This window comes from Colobus angolensis, unplaced genomic scaffold (assembly GCF_000951035.1).
Source record: "Colobus angolensis palliatus isolate OR3802 unplaced genomic scaffold, Cang.pa_1.0 Scaffold77, whole genome shotgun sequence".
In the NCBI taxonomy this organism is placed as follows: domain Eukaryota; kingdom Metazoa; phylum Chordata; class Mammalia; order Primates; family Cercopithecidae; genus Colobus; species Colobus angolensis.
The window spans coordinates 1,482,475-1,510,172 of NW_012121487.1; the positions used below are offsets into that span (position 1 = coordinate 1,482,475).

The 27,698-nt window shown below is 46.9% G+C and overlaps 1 protein-coding gene across 4 annotated transcripts; it reads right to left on the bottom strand.

Annotated features, from left to right (window-relative positions):
* ADAR (adenosine deaminase, RNA-specific) lies at positions 1-27,674 on the bottom strand. 4 transcript variants are annotated; one of them, XM_011928230.1, is made up of 15 exons: positions 27,046-27,674; positions 20,191-21,773; positions 17,598-17,781; positions 17,025-17,173; positions 16,321-16,465; positions 16,003-16,136; positions 8,159-8,306; positions 7,647-7,818; positions 7,266-7,359; positions 6,446-6,568; positions 6,019-6,152; positions 4,091-4,273; positions 3,666-3,778; positions 3,157-3,284; positions 1-2,984 (listed from the first exon to the last, which is right to left on the bottom strand). In XM_011928230.1, the coding sequence occupies exons 1-15, from the start codon at positions 27,058-27,060 to the stop codon at positions 2,747-2,749; spliced, it is 3,543 nt and encodes a 1,180-aa protein (XP_011783620.1). In that variant the 5' UTR covers positions 27,061-27,674; the 3' UTR covers positions 1-2,746. The 4 variants fall into 4 exon arrangements, with proteins under 4 accessions (XP_011783620.1, XP_011783619.1, XP_011783618.1 ...); XM_011928229.1 differs by having other exon boundaries at positions 16,003-16,193; XM_011928228.1 differs by having other exon boundaries at positions 8,081-8,306; positions 16,003-16,193.
* Positions 27,675-27,698: the final 24 nt, after the last annotated feature.

Sequence of the window (27,698 nt, forward strand, 5' to 3'; positions counted from 1 at the left end):
TAAGAATTGAGATTCTTGGTTTTTTTTTTATTTATGAGGAATGTATATTGTTAAGTCACTGTTATCAAGGGACACATAAAAGCGGAATCATAAAACTGGACTGCAGCCATCATCACAGTACCCAAGTCTACGCTTGGGGTCTTCCTGACTCTGCTCTTGGAGTCAAAACCAAGACTCCAAAAAACCAACAAAGTCCCTTCAATGTGAGTAAAGGAAACAGCTTCAAGCACTGACAATTTTTACAAGTGATTATTCAAGGAATGCACAGTAGCCACAGTTCAGACAAATCAACTACAAAAATCATTAAAAAGAAGAGTGGGGAGGGGCACTGCTTATTAAAAACAAAAGACTGGACAAAGAAAGTGAAGATAACAGTGGGCGGAAGCTCTGCCTCCTCTGTCCTGTGTGACTCAGAGGGGCATGGGGGCGCGGGGGTGTGCGATCTGACACGGCTCATTTCCAGCAGATGCATGGAATTCAGGGGTGCCTCGCGCTCTTCCTACAACAGAAACTGAACACTACAGGCTTGCTAGATAAGATCTCGGGGGTGAGTGGGGGTTCTGATCTTGTGAGAGCCCATGTTCCCAGTTAAAGAGGAGGCAGCTGGCCAGAGCTTTGCTGGAGAATCTAATGCCCAAGACGGACCAGAGAGGCCAAACAACTTGAGGACTCAGCAGGTGACAACCCTGTAGCCTGGAGAGGGCTGCACTGCCTTCTGATGCTGAGACCCACAGGCCTCTCTGACCTGGATGTGGGTGCCAAGACTGATTTACTGTGCCCCCAGCAGACCCAGAGCCAGGGAGCAGGCCTCCTCTACCCCAGGAGACAGGTTCCATTTCCCTACCGGTTCCTTGGGATGCTTAGGTGTTCTGCAAAGGCATCCTTAGTCTACTTTTTAAAGTTGCATTTTCTTATTTTGGTCAATTTTTGGTCAAAAGTACCGAGGGTATAGAATAAAAGCAAAGATGTGAATGTCTCCACCAGACAGAGGGTGACCTAGTCAGTAGTTTGGAGGAAATCATCTGAGGGTGCTGCCTCAGCACATTCTCAGATGAAGGTCTGTCATCTAAAGGAGAGAGGCAGGCTCAGGTCCTGAAGGTCACAGAGCCTCGGTAGTCCTTCTGAGTGTGTCTAGCTGACTGTTATCAAGGGACACGTAAAAGCAGAATCACAAAACGGGACGGCAGCCATCACGGCACTCAAGTCTATGCTTGGGCTCTTCCCTGCTCTGCTCCTAGAGTCATGACCAACACTCTAAAAGTCAACAAAGTCCCTCCAACGTGAGTAAAAGAAATAGTTTCAAGCATTGTTAATTTTTACGAGTGACTATTCAAAGAATGCACAGGAGCCACAGCCAGACTCCACAGGGAGGCCAAAGGCTCTGAACACACGAGTCAATGTTCATGGAGGTGTAGACAAAGGATTCCACCTCACAGAGTTTGAAGACAACCTGTCCTTTCACCCACTACTACTGCTTTCTATGTCAACACTATAAAGATCAGGTCTGCGCCCTGCCCACGAGTCTACTTCTGAAGCCATCTGGAAAAATGAAAGCACTTGGATAAATGGAAAAGTATGCCTGAATTTTAAATCTGCTCAATTATAGGTTATCTGTAGCAGTTAAGAATCAACATCTATGGCATTCTTTTAAACACTCCTAATTTACATATGACTTAGTCAACTTCCCTTGGTGTCACTGTCATGAGAGATATTATGCAGGGTAGAACAGTGACGTGAGCCAACAGGATTTTTTGCCCTTATTCTTGCTAAGTCATGATTATCTAAGCAGAAATGATTTTATACCCTCTGGGATTTGTCCTGGATTTTTTCCTACCAGTTGGCTAGGGCGTACGCCCAGCATTGGCAGGGCAAATTCCTAGGAGTGCTTTAGGAGAAGAGGCAGCTGGAAGCTTGGCAATATTCCGAGGCATGCCCGTGCTCCCTGGGAAGTGGTCTGTGTCACCTTGCCGGGTGAAACCTCTGCTATTGCTTGGGCAACTCCCTTAACCCAGTCTGGCTGGTTCTAGACTTCCCTGCTGCCGGGGAAAGGGGTACACTTCCAGGGAAGCAGCTTTCGTTGCCTTGCCCGCCCTGCAGCTGGCTAAAGTACAGGATGGGAGGATGGCGGGGCATTATCTGTAGGCTCCAATCACACTTCCGTGGCACTGGGAACTGCAGTTTTCAACTCCTACCCTTACAAATGTTTCACCAAATCCTTTAAGTTCACCTCTTTACCCTCTGAGGGGGAAAAGGAGAAATTCTGATCACAAGGAAAGAATCTCAGAAGGGGAAGAGGGGAAGTAGAGGGGTCTGCGTAATCCACAAATGAAGTCATCAGTCTGGGACATGATCCAGAATTGACTGAAACCTAATCAAGACCACAAGAGGTCAGTGTAGCAAACACAAAGGGAAAGGAAATGGAAAAAAAATAAAAACTTTTAAGAGGAAATGGACTGCAGGTGCTCAGTGACTATGTATGCTTTGAGTATAGAAAGAAAAGATAACTTCTTAGGTTTCTACCTCTTCACTTGGGGGAAAAAAAGGGGGGCCTGGCCAGACCTTGCCTAGCAATCCCAAAGAAGGCAGGATAAATGGGAACCCAAAGTTTTCAGTATCACCAATTATGGCTTAAAAAGAAAAAAAAGGAGGAAAAAAAAATCCCCTGACCATGTGATGAGGAATGCTGCGGCCTACCTCTCTCTCACCCTAGTATGACGCACCCTAATCCATCTGTCACCGGAGCACACTATACTGGGCAGAGATAAAAGTTCTTTTCCTCCTGGGGTTTGCTAATCCAGTTCCCATAGCCCATATCCTTCAAGCTTTTTTTGAAGTAGTTCTTGGCCATCTCGTAGTCACGGGCAGCTTTCTTGGCCTCACCATAGGAGAGTCTCAGTAGATCCCTGCGGTAACGGAAGGAGCAGAGCTTCTTAAATAGAAGAAAAATGTTCTTTTTGGAGACCCGGGACAATTCATTCCGTGGCCTAGAGAAACAAAAGCACTCATTATTCACCTGGGACCTGTAAGATGAGGAGCTCACAGTGGAGAAACCGTGGCAGGGAGGTGGCTGTCAAGCCCTGAGACTGCAGAGGTATGATGCACCCTTGCAAGTCAGGGCAGAGGCTTCGTCCTCACTGCGCTCTCCTGTCTCCTTACCCATCCACGGTGCCTCTGGTACCGTCCAGGATCTCCAGGTCATAGCCATCAGCCAGACACCAGTTGACGCTTGTCTCCTTAGTCTTCCCAGATTGCCTTTTGGAATCATATACGCTGACTCTGCCAACCTAGGAATCCCAGAAGCAATGGGAGAAAGATAGAAACCTTTCAGGAATAAGATTCTGAAGCAGGGACTCGAGACTTATAGCAAAGAGGAAATGCAGAGTCATGATCTTTCTCCTGTATTTAGGGTTCTGTTTGGTTAGAACAGAGCACACTCTAGACATACTAACTCCACCTCGATTCAGATTAATTCCAGACTAAGAGAAGGAAAGCCCTTGGCATCCAAAAGGAAGAAAGTTAAAGTTCTTGGGACACCAACCAATGGTGGTGGTGGTGGACCACTGCGGGCAGTGTTCCCCTTGCTCACATTGTACATTTTTCCTCTGTTTACATGACTGCTTGAAAAGGAGAAAAATGTCAGGGAAAATAGAAGGGGGTTATAGCACCTTGGGGTGGTTGACAATAAAGGGATGTCGTAGTCCATCCTCAAATGCACTCCCATCTCTTGTCACACGACAGCAAATAGCCCGGGTCAGATGCCCTTGGCTGAAAAGGTAACCTGTGTACAAAAAAGAGAAACATATATACCTGTGTTTGCACCAAATGCTGTTAAGAGGCAGAGGCATGTGGGGATTTTGGAGGTACAAAATACAGTTGTCAAGAAAGAGAAACAGCTGCCTTGTTAGGAAGCACCTTCTGATCAGGGCTACCCAGGATCTCCCTACCACGGCAGACTGGACAACCAATAACCGAGGGGTGACTCATGCTCACTTTGACAGGGGAGACAAAACACCTGGCAACAAAACATGCCGTTTGGGATTTGGGAACAAGGATGACAGACCAGTTCCAGATCCCAAGGCAGGCCTCTTACCCAGTGTAACAGATTTGAGATAAATGGGCTGCAGGAAGTGGGTCAACAGTGCCCCTTGCAGGCCCAGCACGTTCCAGCGTAGGATTTTGTCACTACAGGACATGGTACGGAGTCTCTCCCCGAGCCGAATGCCATCCCATGTAGGTACAATGTCACTGGATTCCACAGGGATTGTGCCTTCTCCTATGTGAGAGACTTGGGTCAGACTTACAGGGGCCAATGGACCAAACCACTCCCTGGCGTGGTTATCCTCCTTAAGCTTGAGCCACAGGCTACATTCATTCATATTTCACAGCATCTGCTATGCGCCAGGCACTATGCTTGGTGCTGGGAAAGAACGGTTAGCAACACCAAGTAAGATGCTTGTCCTCCTAAAACATCTACGGTGGTGAGGAGATTGAAAGGGGAGAGAACAGACACTAAACCAGTAGCCAGTACATACAGAAGAATTCCAGATGCTGAGAGTGCTCTGAAGGCTTTGAGGGCGCTATGACGGAGGACCACAGGGGGAACCTCATGGGACAGCAGCAGCAGGAGAGCCCAGACATGGAGGAGAAGGACAGCTGGAGTAAGAGTGTTTCAGGCACACAGGACAAAAGCAAAGGCCCCAAGGCAGACAGCGGATTGGCTGTTCAGGGGGCAAACAGAGAGCCAGTGTGGACACAGCATATGCGAGGAATGGGGAAAGTGGCATGAGAGGAGGCCGGGTGATCACAGCAGGTTTTGCTTGTATATGCAGTGCAGTGGGAAACCACCATAGGGTTTAAAAAAAAAAAAAAAACAGCTTTACTGAGATATAGTTCACATGCCATACAGTTCACCCATTTAAAGCATACAATTCAGTCATTTTTAGTATATTCACAGAGTTCTGCAACTGTCACCACAGTCAATTTTAGAACATTTCATCGCTCCAAAAAGAAACCTTCTACCCATTGGAGCAGTCACTCCTCATCTCTCCAACCCTCCCACTCCTGGCCCTGGCAACCACTAATCTACTTTCTGTCTCTATGGATTTGTCTATTCTGGACATTTCATATAAATGGAATCATACAATATGGGATCTTTTGTGACTGGCTTTTTTCATTTGGCATCAAGTTTTCAAGTGCATCCATATCGTAAGCATGTATCAGCACTTCACTTCTTTTTATGGCCAAATAATACTCAATTTATGGATATACTTGATGTTTTATTTATGAATCCATTAGCTGATGGACATCTGGGTTGTTTACACTTTTTTGGCTCTTGTGAGTAACGCTGCCATGAACATTCACATATTAGTTTCCATGTGGACACAGGTCTCCATCTCTCTGGAGCATATACCTAGAAGTGGAGCACTGGCTCCATGGTAACTGTATCTATACTTTAGGATATTTAGCAGGGTTTCAGGACCACCGTGATGATTGCTGACATGGCCTGAACGCAACGGAGTGGATGTGAGGAGACAGTAAGGAGACAGGAGAGGAGAGAAGGAGCCAGTGGACAAGGCAGAGTCAACTGCCAGCTAGACAGGAGGGGACCCGGGCACTTGGCAGCCTCATCTGTCACCTCCTTAGGGCTTGGTTGTGCCACACTCTTCATTTCCTCCCCCCTTTCTCGAGGTGATCCTATACATTCCCGTGGCCGTGAAGACCCTATAGCGGGATGACTCCCATATTTCTATTTCCAGCCAAGCGCCCTCCTCTGAGCTTCACATGGGAACCCCCACTTCCTATTTGACTTGGGGATCTCCAAGGTCTCCCAAACTAACACATTCAAAATAGAACCTTGATCTTACCACACAGCTCCCCACCCAGGTCTTCCCTTTCCTGTAAACAGCACTTCTGTGCCCAGTGACCAATGGTAAAAACCTAGCAGCCTTGTAGAGACTTGGGGTCCCGGGGTCTTGAAGAGCCTTTTGCAAAAAGGAGGCAGTGGCATGTATCACTCACCGTTTTCCACCTTGGTGCGGAGCTTGCCTTGTTTGGGATTCTCAAAGACAGGATAGTGGCGGGAGTCTGTGCTTTCCATAGCACGGTCGCTGCAGGACTTGTCAAAGAGGGCACCATCTCCACATGGAGCGGTGCTGAAAAACAGGGGTGGCTGTTAAAACTCACCTGTGGGAAATCTGCAGTTTCATGGGGCTCCAAAACAGTTAGATGTGACAGAAGCAATGGACGTTTTCTAAGGCCTACCATCGGAGACTGGAGGTGGACAGCAGTATACGTGAGTCGTTCTACACCTGAATATGGACCTCAAACCCACGGTGGAGTGTGGCTTATTGTATGAGGTCCGATTTACAGGCCAAGAGAGCATTTGGATACCCAATTCTAACAGCCTGGCAGGGCCCACCCTGGCAGCAACAGGAACTGTACAGACCTGATATAGAGATGGAATGACACAGTCTTTTTTATTTGGAGCTTTTCTCCTCCCTTAGCTGGTTCAAATATACTATCCTTTGCAGTCTGGGGGTTGTATTTCATTAACTCACTGTAGAGAAACCTACAAAAAGAAAGTCTGGTTAGGAAGGCAGGTTCAATTCTGGGAAAAACAGTTGCTTCTATAATCTGACCTCCAAATGAGCAAGTAAGGAAAAGCCTCAATGTTGCAGACCTTTCACAGTTTCTCAGGTGGAGATTCTCCAGAGGAGACCCCAGCATTTCATAAAGCATAGTTAGCCTTTTGGGTCTCCTTCATTTCTGCTGAGGGCTCCTCGCTATGGCAGCTACAGGGATTCTAGGGCAGGGCAAACTGATTCAAGGACTACAGGAAGCTGTTGCTCCTTTCCAAGTCTCTCCCTTCATAAATTAAAGAAAAGGTGAGTTAGAGGAGAAAGCTGGCAGGGGCATCAAGGTTGTGTAGGTCCTCAAATAGAAATGGAAAGCTGCCTCATCCCCAAGGCCCTGAGGACTAAAAGGTCATTTTGTGTTTTCAGAAAAGGACATGAAGCAGCAGAGTTAGCAGAAAAAAGGACAGCATTTAAAAACACGCTGAGTAGTGGGAGGCAGCTCAGGTCACAGAGGGGATGGATTCCATCAGACAGGTTCAAATGGACGGGTGAAAAGCAAAGGCTGCCACTGCCACATCATGACCCGTCTGTTTGAGGGGGATTCAGAGAGGCCATGTCAGAGCCACGTGGGACAGGGAACTGGAGCTCTCCACGGCCAGGCAACCAGGCCACAGCTCTGATCTCGCTCACCTGATGAAGCCTCTCCGGGAGATGATTTCTGCATGGCAGTCATTGACCGTTTCTCCCTTTAGGCTGAGAGAATCTCCTTTCACACAGCGATTCCCTAGGAAGGTGTTTAAAACAGAAATAGGATAATGGAAGGAAACTGATGACAAACAGGATGATGGCTATTTGTTCTGAAAGCTTCAAGGCAGAAACAGCCTCAATTTCTCAGATCCTAGACTCCCATATTCTCTCCTGTAGGAACTAACTCATTCCTCACTCTGAATTGACTGTAGCTAAAACGAAGTCTCTTCTCCCTGCCTTGGACTTGCATGGACTCCAGGGGAGGATGAGAGGGACCCGCTTTCAGGCACCACAGGAGGCGGCATGTCTCAGAGCCTCACTCACCTGTTCCCAAGCTGACAACGACACCCATGTCCTCAGAGTCTTTTTTCATAACGATGGCGGCCAGAATCTTGCGGCCGAGCAAGGAGGGCTGGAAGCTGTTAGTCAGAGTGTTGAAGCACCGGTGGCTCAGCATGGCTATCTGGTCATGGAAGGTGCTGCCAGTGAGAGGGAGCTGTGGGGAAAGGAGGCTGTGTCAGCACCACAAAGCTGAGGCTGCGTCCACCATATTCACCATGGCAGGGAGATCAAGCTCTAATTGTCGTGTGAGTCATCTTTTCCTTCTTACATCTAGTGTCCCAGTTATATGCTCTCTTGAGGCTAAGAGTAAAGCCTAGGAATAACTCGCATGACAGCAAGAGCCGCCTCCACTTAAGAGAGAAGTTAGGAGGACCCCCCCCGCCCCAAAAAAAGGCACCAAAAGTAGACGTCTTAACTGTCTTTGGCTGTGCTTCTGGGGACCTTGAGAGGAGGAGCATAGTTCTTCTGAGACTGGCCCCTGTCACTGGGGTTACCTCTGTGAAACCCATGCGTTCTGCCTTCTCGTTCTCCCCAATCAAGACACGGAGAGCCGCATCTGCTGCTTCCTGCTTGCCTTGCTTCTTGCTGTGTGCGCAGACGGCTGGGAACCAGCGACCCCCAACTTTTGCTTGGTAAACGAACCTTTGGGATGAGAAGCAGAGAATGAAGACAAGTGCCAGATCCTGACAGTTGTTCCAAGGAAGGGTTAGTTTTGCTGAAGATGTGGCCGGTCTTGCAAACATATGGACCTGTCAAACAGAAGCTGTTTCTAAGGCAGCATGCCCTAGATTTTGGTCATTCATGATTCGCCACATGATTTGTGCCAGATCCAGGTATCACTTGGACTATTACTTAATATTTTTCTCTAAATTGACTTCTTAGAGTCAGCCACTGTGGCTCACACCTGTAATCCCAGCAATTCGAGGAGCTAAGGTGGGAGATCACTTGAGGCCAGGAGTTCAAAACCAGCCTGGGCAACGTAGTAATCCCCCAGGCAACATAGCAAGACTCCTGTTTCTTTAAAAAAGAAAAAAAAAAAATTTAGCTGGACATGGTGGTGTGTGCCTGTAGTCTCAGCTACTCGGGAGGCTGGGGTGAGAGGATCACTTGAGCCCTGGAGGTCAAGGCTGCAGTGAGCTATGACCGTATCACTGCACTCCAGCCTGGGCGAGAGAGCAAGATCCCCATCTCTAAAATAAATAAACAGACCCTTTAAAAATGTAAATATCTCTAATACTAGGTATGAAAAAAGAGATAAAAATGTAAACACACTGAAATAGGAAACTTCGTATCACTATTGTAAATGGAAAACCAGTATCACCCGCCACATATTGAAAGTGGCTGTAAAACAGGATATGATAAAATCATGTTATAAAATTCTGAGCAGATACCGTTACCAACTTGGACTCTTACTTCATACACTGTCTGATTTTTAAAGCACCCAAGTCCATTCCCTCATTTACTTCCTATTAGCTCAAGGGGACTTGACCTGGAAAGGTCATTAGGTCAAGGTCGGCCTTAGGCCAGGGACCCAGGCTTTTCTGAGAGTTGTTTTGCAACTCCTGACACGCTTGAGCTAACTCTGGGTTAAGGAATGGATCCTGGGCCCATGAGCTGTGCTGATAATAAAGTGCCCAAGTGGAGCAGGGAGGTGGCTTCTACTGCTCTGGCCGGGAATTTCCACAAACACATAGGGAAGGGCATGGTGGAGCAAAACAGCTTGGAAATGTATCAGACAAGGCATCAAGAATCCTAGCTTTCAACCAGATCCTAATCTATTGGCTGAGAACCCAGCTTTGGATACTCCAACTGCATACAACAGAGGCTTCAGTTTCAAGACTTAGCAGCTCGGACAGTAAAAGGAATCAACGTCTATGTTCAACCACATGGAGTTTCTCACTGCTCCTTGATGATCCGAAGCAACTGAATGTCTTCACTCCTTTCTTTGCCCATGCTGGCAGGCTCGTGCAGGCCAGTGGGCTTAAGTTCAGAATGAGAGGGACAGTGGCGTGAAAAGAGGATAGCGAAGGGGGTCAGGGACAGATTGTATAGGATCTTTACCTCAGGGATCCAGGAGAATTTCATGACTGCCCTATGTGTTTGAAAAGAATATGAACTCAGGCCGGGCGCGGTGGCTCAAGCCTGTAATCCCAGCACTTTGGGAGGCCGAGACAGGCGGATCACGAGGTCAGCAGATCGAGACCATCCTGGCTAACACGACGAAACCCCGTCTCTACTAAAAAATACAAAAAACTAGCCGGGCGAGGTGGCGGGTGCCTGTAGTCCCAGCTACTCGGGAGGCTGAGGCAGGAGAATGGCGTAAACCCGGGAGGCGGAGCTTGCAGTGAGCTGAGATCCGGCCACTGCACTCCAGCCCGGGCGACAGAGCGAGACTGATTCTGTCTCAAAAAAAAAAAAAAAAGAATATGAACTCTTATGTGCAAAGTTTTATAACAGTATGATATATTTACATACATGATAAAGTTCGTTAATTATGCAACTAGAATCCTTTAGAGCTGTGCTATCCAGTATGGTAGCCACTAGCCACATGGGGCTACTGAATTTACGTTAATTACAATGCAATTAATAATTCAGTGCCTCAGCACAATAGCCACAGTTCGAGTGCTCAATAACCACATGTGGCTAGTGGTTGGCCTTTTTAGTGAAATGAGTTAAAGTGAAGACAATGAGTATGAGTAACTCTTTTGAGAAGTTTGGCTGTAAGAGAAGCAAAGAAATGAGATGGTAGCTGCAGGAAGATATGGGTTAGAGGGAAGGTTTTTAAAAGACGGTCATGGGCATGTTTCAAGGCTGGTGGGAATGATCTGAGACGGAGATGCTGCAGACGAGGGGAGAGAAGACAACCAAAGCGGTAAAGTCTTAGAGCAGATGAGAGGGATGGGGGATCCAGGACACAGGGATAGCATGAGGGATACGTCCTTCACTCTTGCTGGTACAGATGGAGGTAGCGGGGTAGTTTGGTAATGGGAAGATAAGGTATTTCTTGTATGCTTACTGCTATTTTTTCAATTAAGTGTGAGGTAAGGTAGTTGAAAGTGAGGAACGGGGTATGGGTGGAAATCTGAAGAAAGAAGCAAAGGTCTAAAATGGTTCTCTCAGCAGAGGAAAGAAAATTAAGAAGAAAAATGCTGGGAAAGGGACAAGAGTGTGGGGAGAGGGCAAGTCACAGTCCTTTATTAAAAACCTTCAACAGCTCTCCACTGCTTTTGTGGTCAAAGCACTAACGTGACTAAACAAGGCAGGCCCTGGTGGGCCACCCTGATTACCTCTCTAATCTCCTCTAGTGCCAGCCTTCCCTTGTGCTCTCTGCTTCACCCGTAAGGGCCTCCTCTCAGGCCCTTTGCCAGCTCTGCTCTTCTTCCACCACAGGATTTAACAGTGTCCTTCACCTAGAACCCTTGGTCTTTCTCTCTTCATCATCCTTAAAGTCCCAGCTCAGGCAGTACTTCTTGGAGAAGCCCTTCCCCCTCTGCTTACTAAGTCAAATTGTGCTATAACTGATTCTCACTGCAACTCGAGCCCTTTGGAATACTTATCAAATATGAGATCTTACATTTTTTTAGGTGACTATTGGTTAATGTTTGGCTCCTGTTCTAAAAAAAAAAAACAAAAAGAAGATACTCCATAAATAAGCGTTGAGTAAATAAAGTAGAAAGATCAGTTAGGAGGCTGTTTTGACAGTCTAGATGAGACAGTGGCTTGGATTAGAGTGTGACACTGGAGGTGGAACGAACAGGAAGGGATTTGGGATAGAAATTCTAAGTATAACTAATAGGACTTAGGGATGAGTTGACGAAGGAGGTAAAGGAGATAGAGGAAAAGATGATCCTCAGGTTTCTGACTGGAGCCACTGGGCAGACAGTGGTATCACTTACTGAGCTGGGAAAGACTGGAGGGAAATGAGAAGTGAAGGGGGCAAAACCCAAGAGTTCTGCTTTGGACATGTCAGATTAGGGATGTTTATCCAAAGAGAAGTGACAAGTAAGCAACTAGATGGAGGAATCTGGAGCTCTGAGTAGTCTCCAGCATTTAGATATTAAAAGTCATGGCCGGCGTGGTGGTTCATGCCTTTAATCTCAGCATTTTGGGAGGCCGAGGCGGGCGGATCATCTGAGGTCAGGAGTTCAAGACCAGCCTGGCCAAAACCTTGTCTCTACTAAAAACACAAAAGTGAGTCAGATGCGGTGGCAGATTGTTTGAACCCAGGAGGTGGAGGTTGCAGTGAGCAGAGATTGCGCCATTGCACTCCCGCCTGGGCGACAGAGTGGGACTCCATCTCCAAAAAAAAAAAAAAAAAAAAGAAAAGAAAAAAAGTCAAAAAATTAGTTAATGTCACCAACAAGAGTAGAGAGAAAGGAAAAAAAGAAGACCCAGCATAATTCACATTAAGAAGGAACGAGAGTATGTTATTAAGAAACATAGTTACTCAATTAGCATGTCCCCTCTCTATGCAACCTTCCTCAACTCCCTGGCAGACACTGGCGGCAGTGCCCTCTGTGTCCCCACAGCACTCTGCATTCACCTCCGATGGCACATTTCTTTTTTTTTTTTGGAGATGGAGTCTTGCTCTGTCACCCAGGCTGGAGTGCACTGGCACAATCTCAGCTCACTGTAACCTCCACTTTCCAGGTTCACGCCATTCTCCTGCCTCAGCCTCCCGAGTAGCTGAGACTACAGGCGCCCGCCACCACGCCTGGCTAACGTTTTGTATTTTTTAGTACAGACGGGGTTTCACCGTGTTAGCTAGGATGGTCTCAATCTCCTCACCTTGTGATTCACCCACCTCGGCCTCCCAAAGTGCTGGGATTATAGGCGTGAGCCACTGCGCCTGGCCCGATGGCACATTTCAATACTGCTATGGCTGTATGTCTGCTACACACTCGGGCAACTTTTTTCGTATCTTCACTCTAGTTCATAGCGAGTTCTTACATTCTCAATGAATGGCTGACTTGAAGTCCTGGAAAGGATTTCATAGAAGATTTCACAGAAGAGGAGGAGGAAATGAACTGAACCTATCATGTGAAGGCCTGTGCTTAAAGATAAGGAGGTGCTTACTGAAAGCGAAGGATATGAAGTAGTAGAAGAGCAGCTGGAGAGAGACTGGGCCTCTCCTTTTCCAGACGGCTTAAACAGTGGGCAGACGTGTGTTCTAAATGGGGTCATGTTGGGCAAAGGGCTACTTTAAAAAATTATGTTAAAAGTTCTTATGTATCAATAAAGAGTAACAATCTGAAAGAAAACTGGAAAAGGACAAGAGCAGGTGGTTCACAGAAAAGGAAATGCAAATAACACATAAATATGAATACATGAAATGACATTTCTTCTTTTTTTTTTTTTTTTTTGAGACGGAGTGTCACTCCGTCACCCAGGCTGGAGTACAGTGGCACAATCTCAGCTCACTGCAACTTCCAACTCCCAGGTTCAAGTAATTCTCCTGCCTCAGCCTCTGGAGTAGCTGGCATTACAGGTGTGTACCACCATGCTCAGCTATTTCTGTATTTTTAGTAGAGATGGGGTTTTACCATGTTGGCCAGGCTGGTCTCAAATTCCTGACCTCAAATGATCCACCAACCTCGGCCTCCCGAAGTGCTGGGATTATAGGCGTAAGCCACTGCGCCCGGCTGACATTACTCCTATTAAGGAGAGACAAATTTAAAGTAACAAGATAGCATTTTATAAGTTTTAAAGTGTCCCTCCTTCCCCAGAAGCAAACCCAGTTGCCAGTTTTTTCGATCCTTCAAGAAAATATTCTAACCATATACAATCTTCACCTCTCCCCTCACTTTACACCTTGCTTTTCCACTTTGTGATAGACCTTAGAGATTAAGAAAACATGCCTATTGCATGGCAAGAATGATGCCATCTTGATGCAAAACCACCAAGACCACCAATATTTGACTCCCGCATCCCAAGGTGTTTGGTAGCATAAATAACTCCACACAAAGATTTCTACCAAGCCTCCCCTCCAGCTAGTGCTCATAAGTTTCACAAGAAAGTATAAGGTGTGACCAGCTGCGTGTTTAACCAGAAGTCTCTATAGGAAGCATACTTTCTGGAGGATAAGTGCAGGGATCCACCGTTTGCAGCCACCCAATACATCATTTCTGTTCCTAAGTCCCTATTAAATATTTCTTTCTGAGAAACTGAATTTGTCAGCTTCTATTCAATGAAATATTATGCAGCTATGCAAGGAGTCTGGTAAGTAAAGGAGTCAACATGTAAAACAGAAGATATATCTGTTTAAAAAGACAAAAGGGAAAATTTCTCTGTTTAGATAGAGACACCAATACTTACCAGTGGGTTGCAGCTGCCCACAGTATTCACTATAGTTACATGCTGTACAGGTTTGCAGCCCAGGAGCAACAGGCCGTACCATACAGCCTGTACGTGTGTAGGAGACCATACCATCTAGGTTTATGTAAATACACTCTGACGTTCTCACAACAACAAAATCATGTTTCTCAATTTCTAGAAGGACTCAAGAAACTGGTATAGTCATGTACTGTGTAACAATGTTTTGTTCAATGACAAATCACACATATGACAGGGGTCTCATAAGATTATGATGGAGCTGAAAAATTCTTATCACCAAGTGCAGGGGTCTGTAACCTGTTAGGAACCTGGGCACACAGCAAGAGGTGAGTGGCGGGCAAGCAAGCATTCCGGTCCGAGATCCGCCTCCTGTCGGAGCAGCAGCAGCATGAGATTCTCATAGAGAGTACGAACTCTACTGTGAACTGTGCATGCAAGGGATCTAGGTTGCACGCTCCTTATGTATTTACTATATTTTTATCATTATTTCAGAGTATACTCCTTCTACTTCTAGAAAAATAAGTAACAAAAAAAAAGCCTCAGGCAGGTATTCCAGAAAGCACTGTTACCATAGGAGATGATCGCTCCTATGCATGTTATTGCCCCGAACACCTTCCAGTGGGACAAACGTGGAGGTGGAAGATAGCGATACTGAGGATCCTGACCCTGTGTCGGCCTAGGCTAATGGCTAATGTATTTTCATCTTAGCTTTTAAGAAAAAAGTTTAAAAAGTTAAAAAAAAAAAAATTTAACAACAGAAAAAAGTCTATAGAATAAGGATATAAACAAAGGAAATATTTTTGAAGAGCAGTACATGTTTGTGTTTTAAGCTAAGTATTATTACAAAAGAAACAAAAAATAAAAAAGTTTATAAAGTAAAAAAATTACAGTAAGCTAAGGTTAATTTATTATTAAAGAAAACTATTTTAAATAAATGTAGTTAGCCTAAGTGAACAGTGTTTATAAAGCCTACACTAGTGTACAGTCACGTCCTAGACCCTCACATTCACTCTCCACTCACTGGCTGACTCACCCACAGCAACTTCTAGTCCCGCAAGCTCCATTCATGGCAGGCGCCCTATACAGGTGTAGTATTTTTTATCCTTTATGCTGTCTTTTTACTGTCTTTTCTCTGTTTAGATAGAGACACCAATACTTACCAGTGGGTTGCAGCTGCCCACAGTATTCACTATAGTTACATGCTGTACAGGTTTGCAGCCCAGGAGCAATAGGCCGTACCATACAGCCTGTATGTGTGTAGGAGCCCATACCATCTAGGTTTATGTAAATACACTCTGATGTTCTCACAACAACAAAATCATGTTTCTCAGACTGCATCCCAGTTGCTAATGCATGACTATAGTAGTATATGGGTCTGGGGAGAGAAACTGGAAGTCTGAGACAGAAATGAGACTTTTCATTGAAATGACTACTTTTTCAATCAGCTTAAATGATTTTTTTCAAGATAGAGTCTCACTCTGTTGCCTAGGCTGGAGTGCAGTGGCGCGATCTCAGCTCACTGCAACCTCCACCTCCCAGGTTCAAGCAATTCTCCTGTCTCAGCCTCCTGAGTAGCTGGAATTACAGGCGCCTGCCATCACGCCCAGCTAATTTTTATATTTTTAGTAGACACAGGGTTTCACCATATTGGTCAGGCTGGTCTCAAACTCCTGACCTCAGGTAATCTATCTGCCTCAACCTCCCAAAGTGCTGGGATTACAGGCGTGTGACACTATGTCTGGCCTGACTGATTTTTTAATGTACATATACATTCCTTTAAAAATTAAAACTAGTCAAAAAATTAAAAAGGATCATGCTTACTGGAAGAGTGAACACATTCACTCTTGGCAAGTCTATCGTCTTCTAAGAGGCCATGGAGACAGGGCTGGACTTGTTTCCCTCAACTCGCCCCTTCTGTCCTACACAGCTAAAGCACACCCTTGTTTTCCCTGGGTTACCGCCCCCAACTGGTGACACATGCATTAGCCAGGACTAGGACACTCACTTGGGCTCGTGAGGAGGTCCAGACTGGTCGACCAACTTGAATTCAGCAGCAAAGCCATGGGAGCGGGCGTACTCCAAAAGGCCACCCACAGGATTGGTGTTCAGGTATCTCACGAGCTCGCCAATCTTCCTGACCTTGTTGGGCATCATGGATTCCAAGTTATCAAGTGACTCTGAGATCATACCTTCAGGCTAAAGGAGAATCCGTCAAACAGAGGAGCCGTAAACACTTCAGGAAATGTCAAGGGAGTCACTGGCAATCTCAAACCACTCAGTTGCTAAAAATGGCCTGTATCTTTTGAGTAGGAAAATGCCCTACCTGGTCATCAGAAGCCATGGAGTTGGTTGCCTCCCCATGCAGGGCCTTCATGGCTTCCTCTGCGGCCATCTGCTTTGCCACTTTCTTGCTGGGGGCACTCACACTGGGGAAAGTTTGGGCTCCCACTGCAACACAGTACTGGAACCTGACAGGAGATGAAGCACGTAGAAGGATTAAAATGATTTTGATTGAGGAGCCTGATCTAGCCTTTGCCAGGCTGCCATCCTCCACCTAGTGGTAATTTCCTTGAACACATCACCTCTGTGCAGTCACATCTCATGCAGTCACTTCTGCCTTGAACAGCCAGTGTCTCTTAGCCTGGCTGACCCCTTTCAACATTTAAGCATCAACCTAGTTTCACCTCTTCCAGGAACACCTCTCTTGGAAATGTGAGTCTACAGACCCACAGGTAGAGAGCTTCTCAGGTCCTGTACCTTTCTGTCCCCTCAACAGTGAGTGACCTCCAAGCCATGAACATCCCCAGTGCTTGTAGAGAAGATAGAGTGGGCCAGGAATTCCCTTTGAATTCCTAATCCCTAATTCTCTGCCTCACAAGCAGCAACCAGGCTCTCAGAGCCCTCCTTACCCCATTTTGAAACAGGAGAAATTGGTCAGTCTGCCATCCCTGAGGAGGCAAGGAGGAAAATGTGTCTCTTTTTCTTTTTGAGAAAACCTCAGCTGGATAGAGGACACGTGGGACATACTTGGGCTCATGGGCAGGGCCTTCTTTGGACAGGAGACGGAATTCGCAGGAGTTCCCCAATTTGTGCATACACTCGAGCAGTGTGGTGACGGGGCTCTTCCCAGAAAAGAAGGATGTGGCTGAAGGGATGGGGGTCTGGGACTCTGTGGTCTACAGAAAATGAGAGACAAGAAAACAAAACTAAGAAAACACTGGTTAGTCCATCACAGAAGAGGGGATGGGGATGGGAGACTTTCTTCCCACCAACTGTCAACGGGTTGGCTTTCCAAAGTTAAAGGAGCTGCTGGGGCTCTCATTCTGTATCTTCCAAGAGAGGAGATTGGCCTCAATAACCTTTCAGGTCTCTTTCAACTCTGAAATTCTGTACATCCAATTATGTTGGGACAGGAGCAGAGAGAAGAGCTGGGTATGAGAGGAGGAAAGATGGGCTGGCGAGGTAGGGTAGAGGGAACAGTGGGAAGCTGATTCCGAGATAGTGTCAGTTCTTTAGGCTGGCATTACTTCAGGGGAGTCAGTTACAATCCAGACACTGACAGGGAACTGATAGCCTCCCAGATGGCAGGAGGACACCTACCTTCTCTGATTCTTTTTCTGTGGAATAGTGGGATGATTCTTCTGATTTTCCACTGTCCTTGGCTTTGGCTTCCTCTAGCAGAATTGTCATGGCTTTCATAGCTGCATCCTGCTTGGCCACTTTCTTGCTTCCAGCTTCAGCTGGGGGAAACTCTCGGCCATTGATGACAACCTGGAATTTAAATCTTGACGGAAAGTGATTAGATGTGTGAACAGGAGTCTAAGTCATTCCTTCTGCCTTCTCCAAAGAGACCTTCAACCTGGAATTTTCTGCTACGCTAAGGGACTTTTGACTTGGCGAGATGAAGGACAGGCCAAGGAACTCCTTCCTACTACTTAAGGCTCAGCCTGTCCTTTCTTTTTGTAAACAAAGCAGCCAGTGACTCTTTCCCCATAGCTCAGTGAAGCAAACATAGGCACAGATGATAGGAAACTAGCTCACGGGAAACCCACTATCTCTTAACAATGAATTAACATAAATCCCCCACACACAAAATTGATGAGCCAAAAATCGCTATTACAGTCTTGTGAGCAACCAAAAGACCTTCATTCTAAAGCAACTGTGATAGACTGGCTTCCTCAAGGGAGGGTTCTAAAAGATAGTGAAGGCTTCTTATAACCCAGTCTCACACTCCCCATTACCTAGGGGGATCAGGCATCTGCCACTTATTAGTGGCTGGCTTTTGTCCCTAGACCTATATCACTGTAGTTTGTTAAGAGTCACTCTACAGCTCCATTTGTCTCAAGCTATTTTCTACGTAACAAGGAATTTCCCCTTGTTATGTAGAAAATAAAAAAGCATTTGTTCTAGGCTTCTGGAGTTAGCCTAGGCCCCCCTTTGTTCAAGCGTTCAAATGTGGTGAGCTCTTTGCTCAGTCTGCGATTTCATTTAGAAAAGTAGGTCTTTCTTATTTCCTAGGTCTTCTGATATATTTGAACATGGCACCAATGTTTCTTATAGTGTGAGTCCAAAGAATGATTAACCACAAAATCTACTGCTTTCCTCCAACTCTAGGGAGGAGGGATGGAGACAAAAGAGAATGATGGCCATCCAGTCTCTACCCTAAACAATCCAGCTCTGGCCTTGCCAGCTTTTGAACAGACACATCCCCTTTTCTTAACAGCTCTTCTGAAATGCCAAATTGTTATCATGAAGACAGTCAAGACAAGGAATAAGGGCCCTAGCCAGGAATCTATACCCCTAGAAATCAGGCTATGTAAACATAAAGATCAGTGGAATTCTCCCCCATCCTACTGGCTCTTTCTCTGGCTACAGCTGCAGCCACTCAGCTTCAGTGGTTTTGCTCTCTGTTATGCCCTTCAGCAGCTCCTGTTTTCCTCAATCTGTCCACTGGCCTATTAGGACCTACAGTGTAGGGCCTGACCAGCTATCTGAATGAGGTAATTGCTGACTTCACAGCTCAGGAGTGGCAGCAAGTGCTAGCCCACCCATCTGTGCAGAGGAGGTGTATAAAATTAGAATCACCACCTTCAATAGGCAGGCAGGCAGGCAGGCAGCCGTGCATGCGCTCCTCCATCCTTTCCCCCCAGCAGCTATGCAGAGGGGGGACTGTGGACCTGCAGATGCTTAGCAGCACAACCCACCCCCCACTCTGTGTATACAGCCTGCCCCAACCCACCTGCTCCTGCACCTCTCTCAGAAACAGCTTAGGGAGGAGGGGAAGGCCTACAGAGGAGGCAGGCATGACGTTGATACAAGGAGACCAATCTTTTTTTTTTTTTTCTGAGATGGAGTCTCGCTCTGTCACCGAGGCTGGAGTGCAGTGGCACCATCTCAGCTCACTGCAACCTCCACCTCCTAGGTTCAAGCATTCTCCTGCCTCAGCCTCCCAAGTAGCTGGGATTACAGGCAAGCACCACCACCCCCGACTAATTTTTGTATTTTTAGTAGAGATGGGGTTTCACCATATTGGCCAGGCTGGTCTCAAACTCCTGACCTCGTGATCTACCTGCCTTGTCCTCCCAAAGTACCAGGATTACAGGCGTGAGCCACTGCACCTGACCCTCAAGACCAATCATTTCTCTTTTTTTGAGACGGAGTCTCACTCTGTGGCCTAGGCTGGAGTGCAGTGGAGCGATCTCAGCTCACTGCTACCTCTGCCTCCTGGGTTCAAGTGATTCTCCTATCTCAGCCTCCTGAGTAGCTAGGACTACAGGCACGTGCCACCACGCCTGACTAATTTTTGTATTCTTAGTAGAGGCAGGGTATCACCATGTTGGCCAGGTTGGTCTCAAACTCCTGACGTCGTGTTATGCCTGCCTCGGCCTCCCAAAGTGCTGGGATTACAGGCATGAGCCACCGCGTATGGCCAAAACCAATCATTTCTGAAGAAGCTTCATTACAGTCAACAGAGTCAACCTCCCCCCCCCAAGATTCTGGCTGGTCCAAGATCTATATTCCCTGCTCATTATCTGCAGAAAGGGCCAATCAAGGGGGATTTAGCTAAAAGGCGGAAGGGAAGGAGGAAAAGATAGGCGCCACCAAATGGCACTGCTCACAAACCAGCCAAGACTGCGTCAGGAGCAAGAGCACCTGACCCCAACCCTAGGTACAGTCCTGGGTGGTCTCTTACCGAGGTTCATGGGGTGGTCCACTCTGCTCTATCATGTTGAACTCACAGGTTTGACTAGCGAACTGGGCATATTCTAACAGCCCGCTGATGGGGTTCTTCAGCTGGCACTCTGTCAGTTTCTTGTAGGGTGAACACCGTGGCAAGCCATGACTGTAGAAGGAGGGCATCTCCATGATCGCTCGAAACTCACCTGGTGCTGCGCGGATACTATTCAAGTCATCTGGGATGTCATCTGTGGCCCACTGGCCATTTTCAAAGTCAACATACCCTGCTTTTGAGGGGCCATTGTTATGAACAGGTGGTTTCAGTCTTACTGGTTCTGGTCTTGCCTCCTGCCTGTTTTCTAACTTTATGACAGGTTCCTGACCATTCTCCACTTTTTCGGTGGTTACCAAGTTATTGGAGGCATTTGATGTGGGTATATTACAGGTGAGGAACTCTGTGTTTCTTTTGGTCTCAGGGATTGCAGCTGGAGCGATTTCAGGAACACTGTTCATATTTCTCTTGATTTGCATCCTCTCTCGCTTCTTGTCTGTCAAATGCCATATGGGAGGGGTTGTCCCTTGTCTATAGACATCCCCCTGCCTTTCCATGTCAATTAGCACGGCATTTATATCTCGGGCCTTGGTGAGGCCAATATTTTTAGCCAAATTCAGGGCAGAGGAGTCAGACACATTGAAGAGATAGTCGCAGATTTTCTCCTTGATCTCAGCCATGTCAAAAAACTCAAGAGGATCTTCCAAGGCAGATGTGGAGTTTCTGTCTTCAGGTTCCAAACTCGGCTCTGAGTTTGGGGCTCCTTGGCTATGACCGTCTGGTCTTACCACTCCACTGTGCTGGTTCCAAGCCTGAGCTGAGACTGCGATAAAAGGCTCAAGATCTTCTGAGACAGATGTGGAGTTTCTGTCTTCAGGTTCCAAATTCGGTTCTGAGTTTGGGGCTCCTTGGCTATGACCGTCTGGTCTTACCGCTCCCCTGTGCTGGTTCCAAGCCTGGGTGGAGACTACGATTTTCCACAAAGGGGGTGTTCCTGCCTCTTTCTGTAGCTTGCCCTTCTTTGCCAGGGAGTATAAAACTCGATTGATTTCTTTCTTTGGAGCCCCGAGTTTCCAAGACAGATCATGTGCTGTGGTGGCCTTCCCTTCCCCAAGCTCTTCCAAGAACTTTAAGATCCTTTGTTCCTGATCTTGGTTGATACTTAGTTCCTGGAAATGTGAGGAAAGGCAATCAACACTTCTCCGTGGCAGAATCCTGCCACGTGGTGAAGGATGCTGGAACCCTCTCTGGAGCCCCTGACTTCCGAGATGCACGCACCTGGGGACACCCCTGATATCCACTTGCCTGCCTCTGGTACTAGAGGCAGGTAGTACTGGAAACCTTGGCTGGAGTCCTGGGAGGGAAGGTGGCAGTGACGGTGTCTGCTTTCTAATCACCGGCGCTTCTGGGATCTGCCCCTTGAGAAACTCTATTTGCTTAAGCAGGAAACTATTGGGGGAAGATCCTGGCCCAGGTTGCTGGTATCTGAGCTTTCTGTGCTCATAGCCTTGAAATGGATGGGGGTAGTATCCGTTGAGGGAATACCCCTGCAGAATAAGACAGCGGAAAAGAAAATGAATTAGGGCTGCAGTGGTGAACCTGTGGAGGCCCCCCCTTTGCTGCCTGTGGAACAGCCCTTGATGGGCTGAGAAGGCAATTGAGCCATGGGCTTATGACTCAGCTAGGGTGACTCGCCTACCTCCTAAAACCTGTCTAGGGGCCTGCCAACAGGAACACGGAGAGGGGGGCAGGAGGCAAAGCACGCAGAGCTTCCAGGAGCACAGAGGTTCTGAGGCCTCAGCATAGCCTCTCCAGCAACCTAACTTACTTTTCCCTTTGATGGAATTTAAGGGAGTTGAAAAGGAAATTTTCTAGTCAAAACAATTACCCTTTTAAAATTAGAACAACAAATAAATGTTACTTTGTTCTGAAAACAAAAACAGAAACCTGAAATAACCAGTAAAATCACATGAAATAACCAAGGGAGACGGGACTAGGGAAGGGACGAGATGACCTCTCCTTGAGTCAGGCTCACTGGCGCACAGCTAGTGCACCTCTGCCCACCTGTCTCTAAGATCTATCGTTTGGATGACTATGACAAAAGAATAAATCTGATGGGATCAAACTGAACCCCAGTCCTCCAAGGCTGTAACAGTGCAGTAACAAAAACAACCTCCAGCTGGGAAAAGGCCACGGGACCTCAGAGTCATCTCTGTGGCTCTCCACTGCCATCCCGGGAGGATCAGAATTTGGTTTTCAGGGAGCTGGAGGGTTTCCTGATAAAAATGGCACACTGTCCTCACTGTTCAGTGTGGTACCCAGGCTCAGAAGGGATGCCAGAGACTTTTGCCCAAACCACCCAGGCTCTCCTGGATGTGTGGAGCTGGCAGCATCTGCTCCTCAGACCAGCCCTCCTTCCATAGCTACCTCCCCATAGCTGCTTCCACCGCATGTTCTTCTGAACCCTGACACACAGGGCATAAGCAACCCCATGTTCTCATCTGCACATTTACCAGAACACCGAGCACCTGTGACCCCTTTCCCCACCCACCCACCTGCAAACCAGTACTGTCTTCTCCCCAGGGCTGTTCATTGGAGGGTGATGGAGCCAAGAAGTACTTATAAGCCTGGGGGTGTCAGTAAATACCTTGCTTCCTTTCCCTGAGGCTTGCAGACTGGGAGAAGGGATTCTGGCTACATTTGCTCACACTCACCACCCCCTCCTCAGACTCTCCTGAAGGCAGCACAGGTAGAGCTGGGACCCTTTCTTGCATAACTCTAGTCTTCTACTCTTCCACATCCTGACACACTTAGGGGATTTTAGCATTCTTGTCAATCATTCTCACGGTGCCCTGGCTACAGGGATCCTTAACCCAGTGATCTCCATCTCCACCTTTCTGCCACACAACTGGCTTGTCTAGCTACTCCTTCATCTCACTATGACTGTAACCTAGGCCATCACACCAAGACCTCAAATCCTGCAACTCTTTTACAGTGGCTGACAAACTTTTTCTATAAAGGGCCAGATAGCTCTGCCACTGTAGCGCAAAAACAGCCTCACACAATATCCAAACCTTTATTTACAATTCATTTACCATGAAGTTTTATTTATAAAAACAGGTAGTCTGTACCTGTGGGCCATAGTTTCTTGACTCCTGCTCTTTTCTGATGGTGACTTCCCTGTGTTTCTACAACTTCCGCTCCTTACTCTGGTGAAACCTGCTCCTCGCCTGACCCTGGTGAAGCCGCCATTCAGTCACCCTGATTCTTCCCCACTCTGACTTCACGTACCTCCTTACCCCACCTGGATCTCATGTCAGTTCCCTTCTCCACCCAAGGCCCACTGTCTCCTTTTTCTTTTCCAAAGCTTCCCAATGGTACTGGAGAAGGACCCTGACTTATGCTAACAGGTCCCATAAAAATTCCTTCTCTTCAACTTCAGTTGGGTCTTCGCTGTGTGGTGGTCAATTCTGTTTAACAAACATGCGTTAGTTCACTGTGGATTGAGCGCTCTTCTTTTAAAAAATTCTCCTGCCAGGGTTTGGTGACACAGCACCAAAGGTCTTTCACCTTTTTTTTCTTCTTTGTCCCTTTTTCCTACCCCTTATAATTTTTTAATAGCTACTGTATTAACAGATCCACCCTTTATATAATCAGTCTCCAAGGTTTTAAGGACCTCTTCTTTCTTTATAATTTATTTCCTAGGTTGCTTTAATCACTGCCCGAACCTAAACTAGCCCTCTGAAGCAAAAACACTCAAATCTACTATGTCCAGCCACTACCTTGTGTGGGAGCTTAAGATCTGAATTTCCAACTATGTCGACAATCTGTCCACTTAAATATCCTGCCATAATTCAAGCAGCACATATTCTGAACCAAATTAATAGATCCCCTCAAACTCAGCTCCTCCTCCTGTAGTTCTTATTGCTAATGGCATCACTCTTCTCCTAGCCTACTAAGGCTAGAAACCCGAGTCATCTTTGCTGCCCGCCTCCTGGCCTCATCTCCTGGATCTAATCAGGTAGTTGCCAAGTCCCGCCTTGTCTGTCACCTCTGTACTGTCTCTTACATGTCTTCTTTCAGTTCCAGCCCCTCATTACCTCTTACTGGGCCACTGCAACGGCCTCTAATCTTCCTATCCCTCTACATGCCAATCCAGGTGGCACATCTCCCTCCACCGCCACCTATCACAACTCTGACCCTTTCCTTATAGAGCTCCTTAAATGCTACTTGCTTCAAGAAACTCCTTGATTCCCACTTTCTTCAGCCCTTGGGGTTTCCTCTCCTTGAGCTTCTCCCACTCAGTACCTGTTAAACCATTTACTTTACCTTGTATCAGAGTTACTGGATTTTTTTTTTTTTTTTTATGGCACAAACAGATTGCGGTGCCTGAAAGGTAATTAACATTAGGTGTCCTACAAGTTATATTCAACTCTCTATTCTCAACATTCCCAACACAGTATTGATGAAGGGCTTCAGCTGATTCCACGGTGAGCTCCTGGGGATCAAGGACTAACTTCAATCATCTCTGCCTCCCTAGCACTTGGCACAAAGTTGATTCTCAACAAACATTTGTTGAATTAATAACTGCATGAACAAGATGCCGCTATGCGCTATGCAAGCAATCATATCTTTTTCCCTGTTCCTCTTGCTGCACCCTCGCGCCCACCATATTGCTAGGAACAGAGGCAAATGTGTGTACAGAGTGAGTGCTGGCTCCCAGAGCTGAATTATGGGACTTAGGTGTTCTCCTATTAGCTCTTTGAATGACCTTGGGAAAAAAAACTGTGTTTCAAAGTGGCTAAAGTCAGTTAAAAGCTAAATGTTTTTTAAACTGATACTCTTGACTCAAATCTGGAAAATATTTTAATGTCTGTCTATAGAAGAGTTAAATTATGATACATTCATTCTGTGGAATAGTACTTACACAGTTATTTTTATTTTTTTGAGACGGAGTCTCGCTCTGTTGCCAGGCTGGAGTGCAGTGGCGTGATCTTGGCTCACTGCAATCAGGCTGGAGTGCAGTACGATCTCAGCTCACTGCAATCTCCGCCTCATGGGTTCAAGTGATTCTCCTGCCTTAGCTGGGATTACAGGCACGTACCACCACACCCAGCTAATTTTTGTATTTTTAGTAGAGACGAGGTTTCACCATGCTGGCCAGGATGGTCTCGATCTCCTGATCTCATGATCCGCCCTCCTTGGCCTCCCAAAGTGCTGGCATTACAGGCATGAGCTACTGCACCCGGTCAGTTATTTTATTTTTTCAAAATGTGTCACATCTATTTGTATTCACCTGGGGATAATTTAGGAACCATATGTTAAATAAAACAACAAAAAGTTGTAGAATATGTACATTATAATTTTTTTTCCCTAAACAAAAAGAGAAAATCCATGAATGTGTATGTGTGTGCACACAGGAATGAACACAGAGAAAAGGATATACAAATTTGCTAAAGGATATCTTAGGGCAGTAGGGTTAGAGGGAGAGGGGGAGATTAATTTTTCTTTTTGCCCCCTTAAATCCCCTAAAAACCAAGCCACCACTGAGAACAGCCATTTGGAAAGCTACTGAATAGGAGAGCAAGAAAGTGAGCAAGCAACCCATAGTGATCATTTCTAAATCTCTCAGCATCGCCTCTATGCAAATTACATAACAAGTTGTTTAACATTCATCGCTCCCCAAATTTCACTTTGATCTGGTCTCACTACCAGATCAAGAGATAAGCACTACCCCCCTTTGCCTTTATCACACAGGTTCCACAGTGTCATACACTGATACCTGTGCAGAAATGCTTTTCCTTCAAGGCAGACGTCCCTAATCCTTTCAAAGGAGTGGTATGTATGTATATCTTAACGAAATTGAGGTATATAATTTAGATACGGTAAAATTTATCCTTTTAAGTGTATAAATCTATGAGTTTTGACAATCGCCACCACAATCAAGATACAGAACATTTCTATTTCCCTAAAAAGTTTTTTCATGCCACTCAACAATCAACTTCTTTCTTGATACCCAGTCCCTGGCACCCACGGATCCACTTTCCATCCCTATAACTGTGTTTTTTTTCCAGAATGTCATATAAATGGACTCATATAGTATGCAGTCTTTTGAGTCTGGCTTCTCATGCTTAGCATAACGCACTTGTGAGTCACTCGTGTTGTTATCTGTAACAGTAGTTCCTTCTCACTGCTCAGCAGTTTATCTGTTAACCTGCTGAAGGACATTTGTGTTTTTCCAGTTTTTAACTATAATTCACAAAGCGGTTAACAAGCTTTCTCCTACAGCTTAAGAAGGGCCATTTTTAACTCCCGGACGGCCTTCGGGAGGTGGATAGGGTACGCTGAGGATAGTGTGCGCTGCTCAGAGTCCGAAAATTGTTCAAATGGGGCTAAAGCGGGGGTAGAGGGTTCCCAAGGGGCCCTAGCAGAAAGGGAGACGGGGTGTCTGCCTTGACATGGGCTCAGGCCTTCCTACTCAGATGGGGGCGCATTTTCCCTCAAGCCCTCTTCACTCACTGCTCCATTCTGCAGAATTAATAAGCAGGATACAAATTCACAAAATCCTAAATCAGCAATGCTGCTTGGCAAGACCACACACACACCCACACACAGACACAAACACACACACCCCCCACACACACGCTCTAACACTCACAAGACGCACGAATTCCTAAACCAGCAATGCTGCTTGGCAAGACGACACACACACTCACAAGACAGCACACGCTACGCACTCCAACACAAAGCCCTGTGAGGTTGTAAGACAAGCCCAGAAGGCGGCGAAGGTCCAGGGCCTGCCTGGCCGGCCCGGCTTACCTGCCGCGGGTTCATGGCGCCCGCGAGGCATTGCCCGACCCGACCCGCCGGCGGCACGACCCTGGCGCGACCGCTGGGCCGCGCCAGCCCCTCGAGGCCCCCACACCCCTGCTGCTCTGCACTACAAGTGGCCCGAGGCGTCGGCACGGGAAACTCTGCGGGTCTGCGAGCCGGGCCCAAGATGGCTCCGGTTCAATTTCGCTTTCGTTTCCTCGCAAAGCCTTCCCCTACGGAAAGTTTGGCCAAGAGGAGGGGCTTGAGCAAATCTTGCGCCAGTGCTTGGTTTCAGGTCGGTTGCAAGTCGAACCCCTCCCTTGCATGAGAACTACGGCAGGAACTTTTTTTTTTTTTTTTTTTGAGACGAAGTCTCACTCTTGTTGCTCGGGCTGGAGTGCAGTGGCGCAGTATCAGCTCACTGCAACCTCTGCCTCCCGGATTCAAGCGAGTCTCCTGCGTCAGCCTCCCGAGTAGCGGGGATTACAGGCGCGCACCATCACTCCCGGATTTTTTTTTTTTTCCAGTAGGAACAGGGTTTCACCACATTGGCCAGGGTGGTGTCGAACTCCTGGCTTCAAGTGATCCGCCCACCTCGGCCTCCGAAAGTGTTGGGATTACAGGCGTCAGCCCCCCGCTCGGCTGGTACTCTTCTTTAG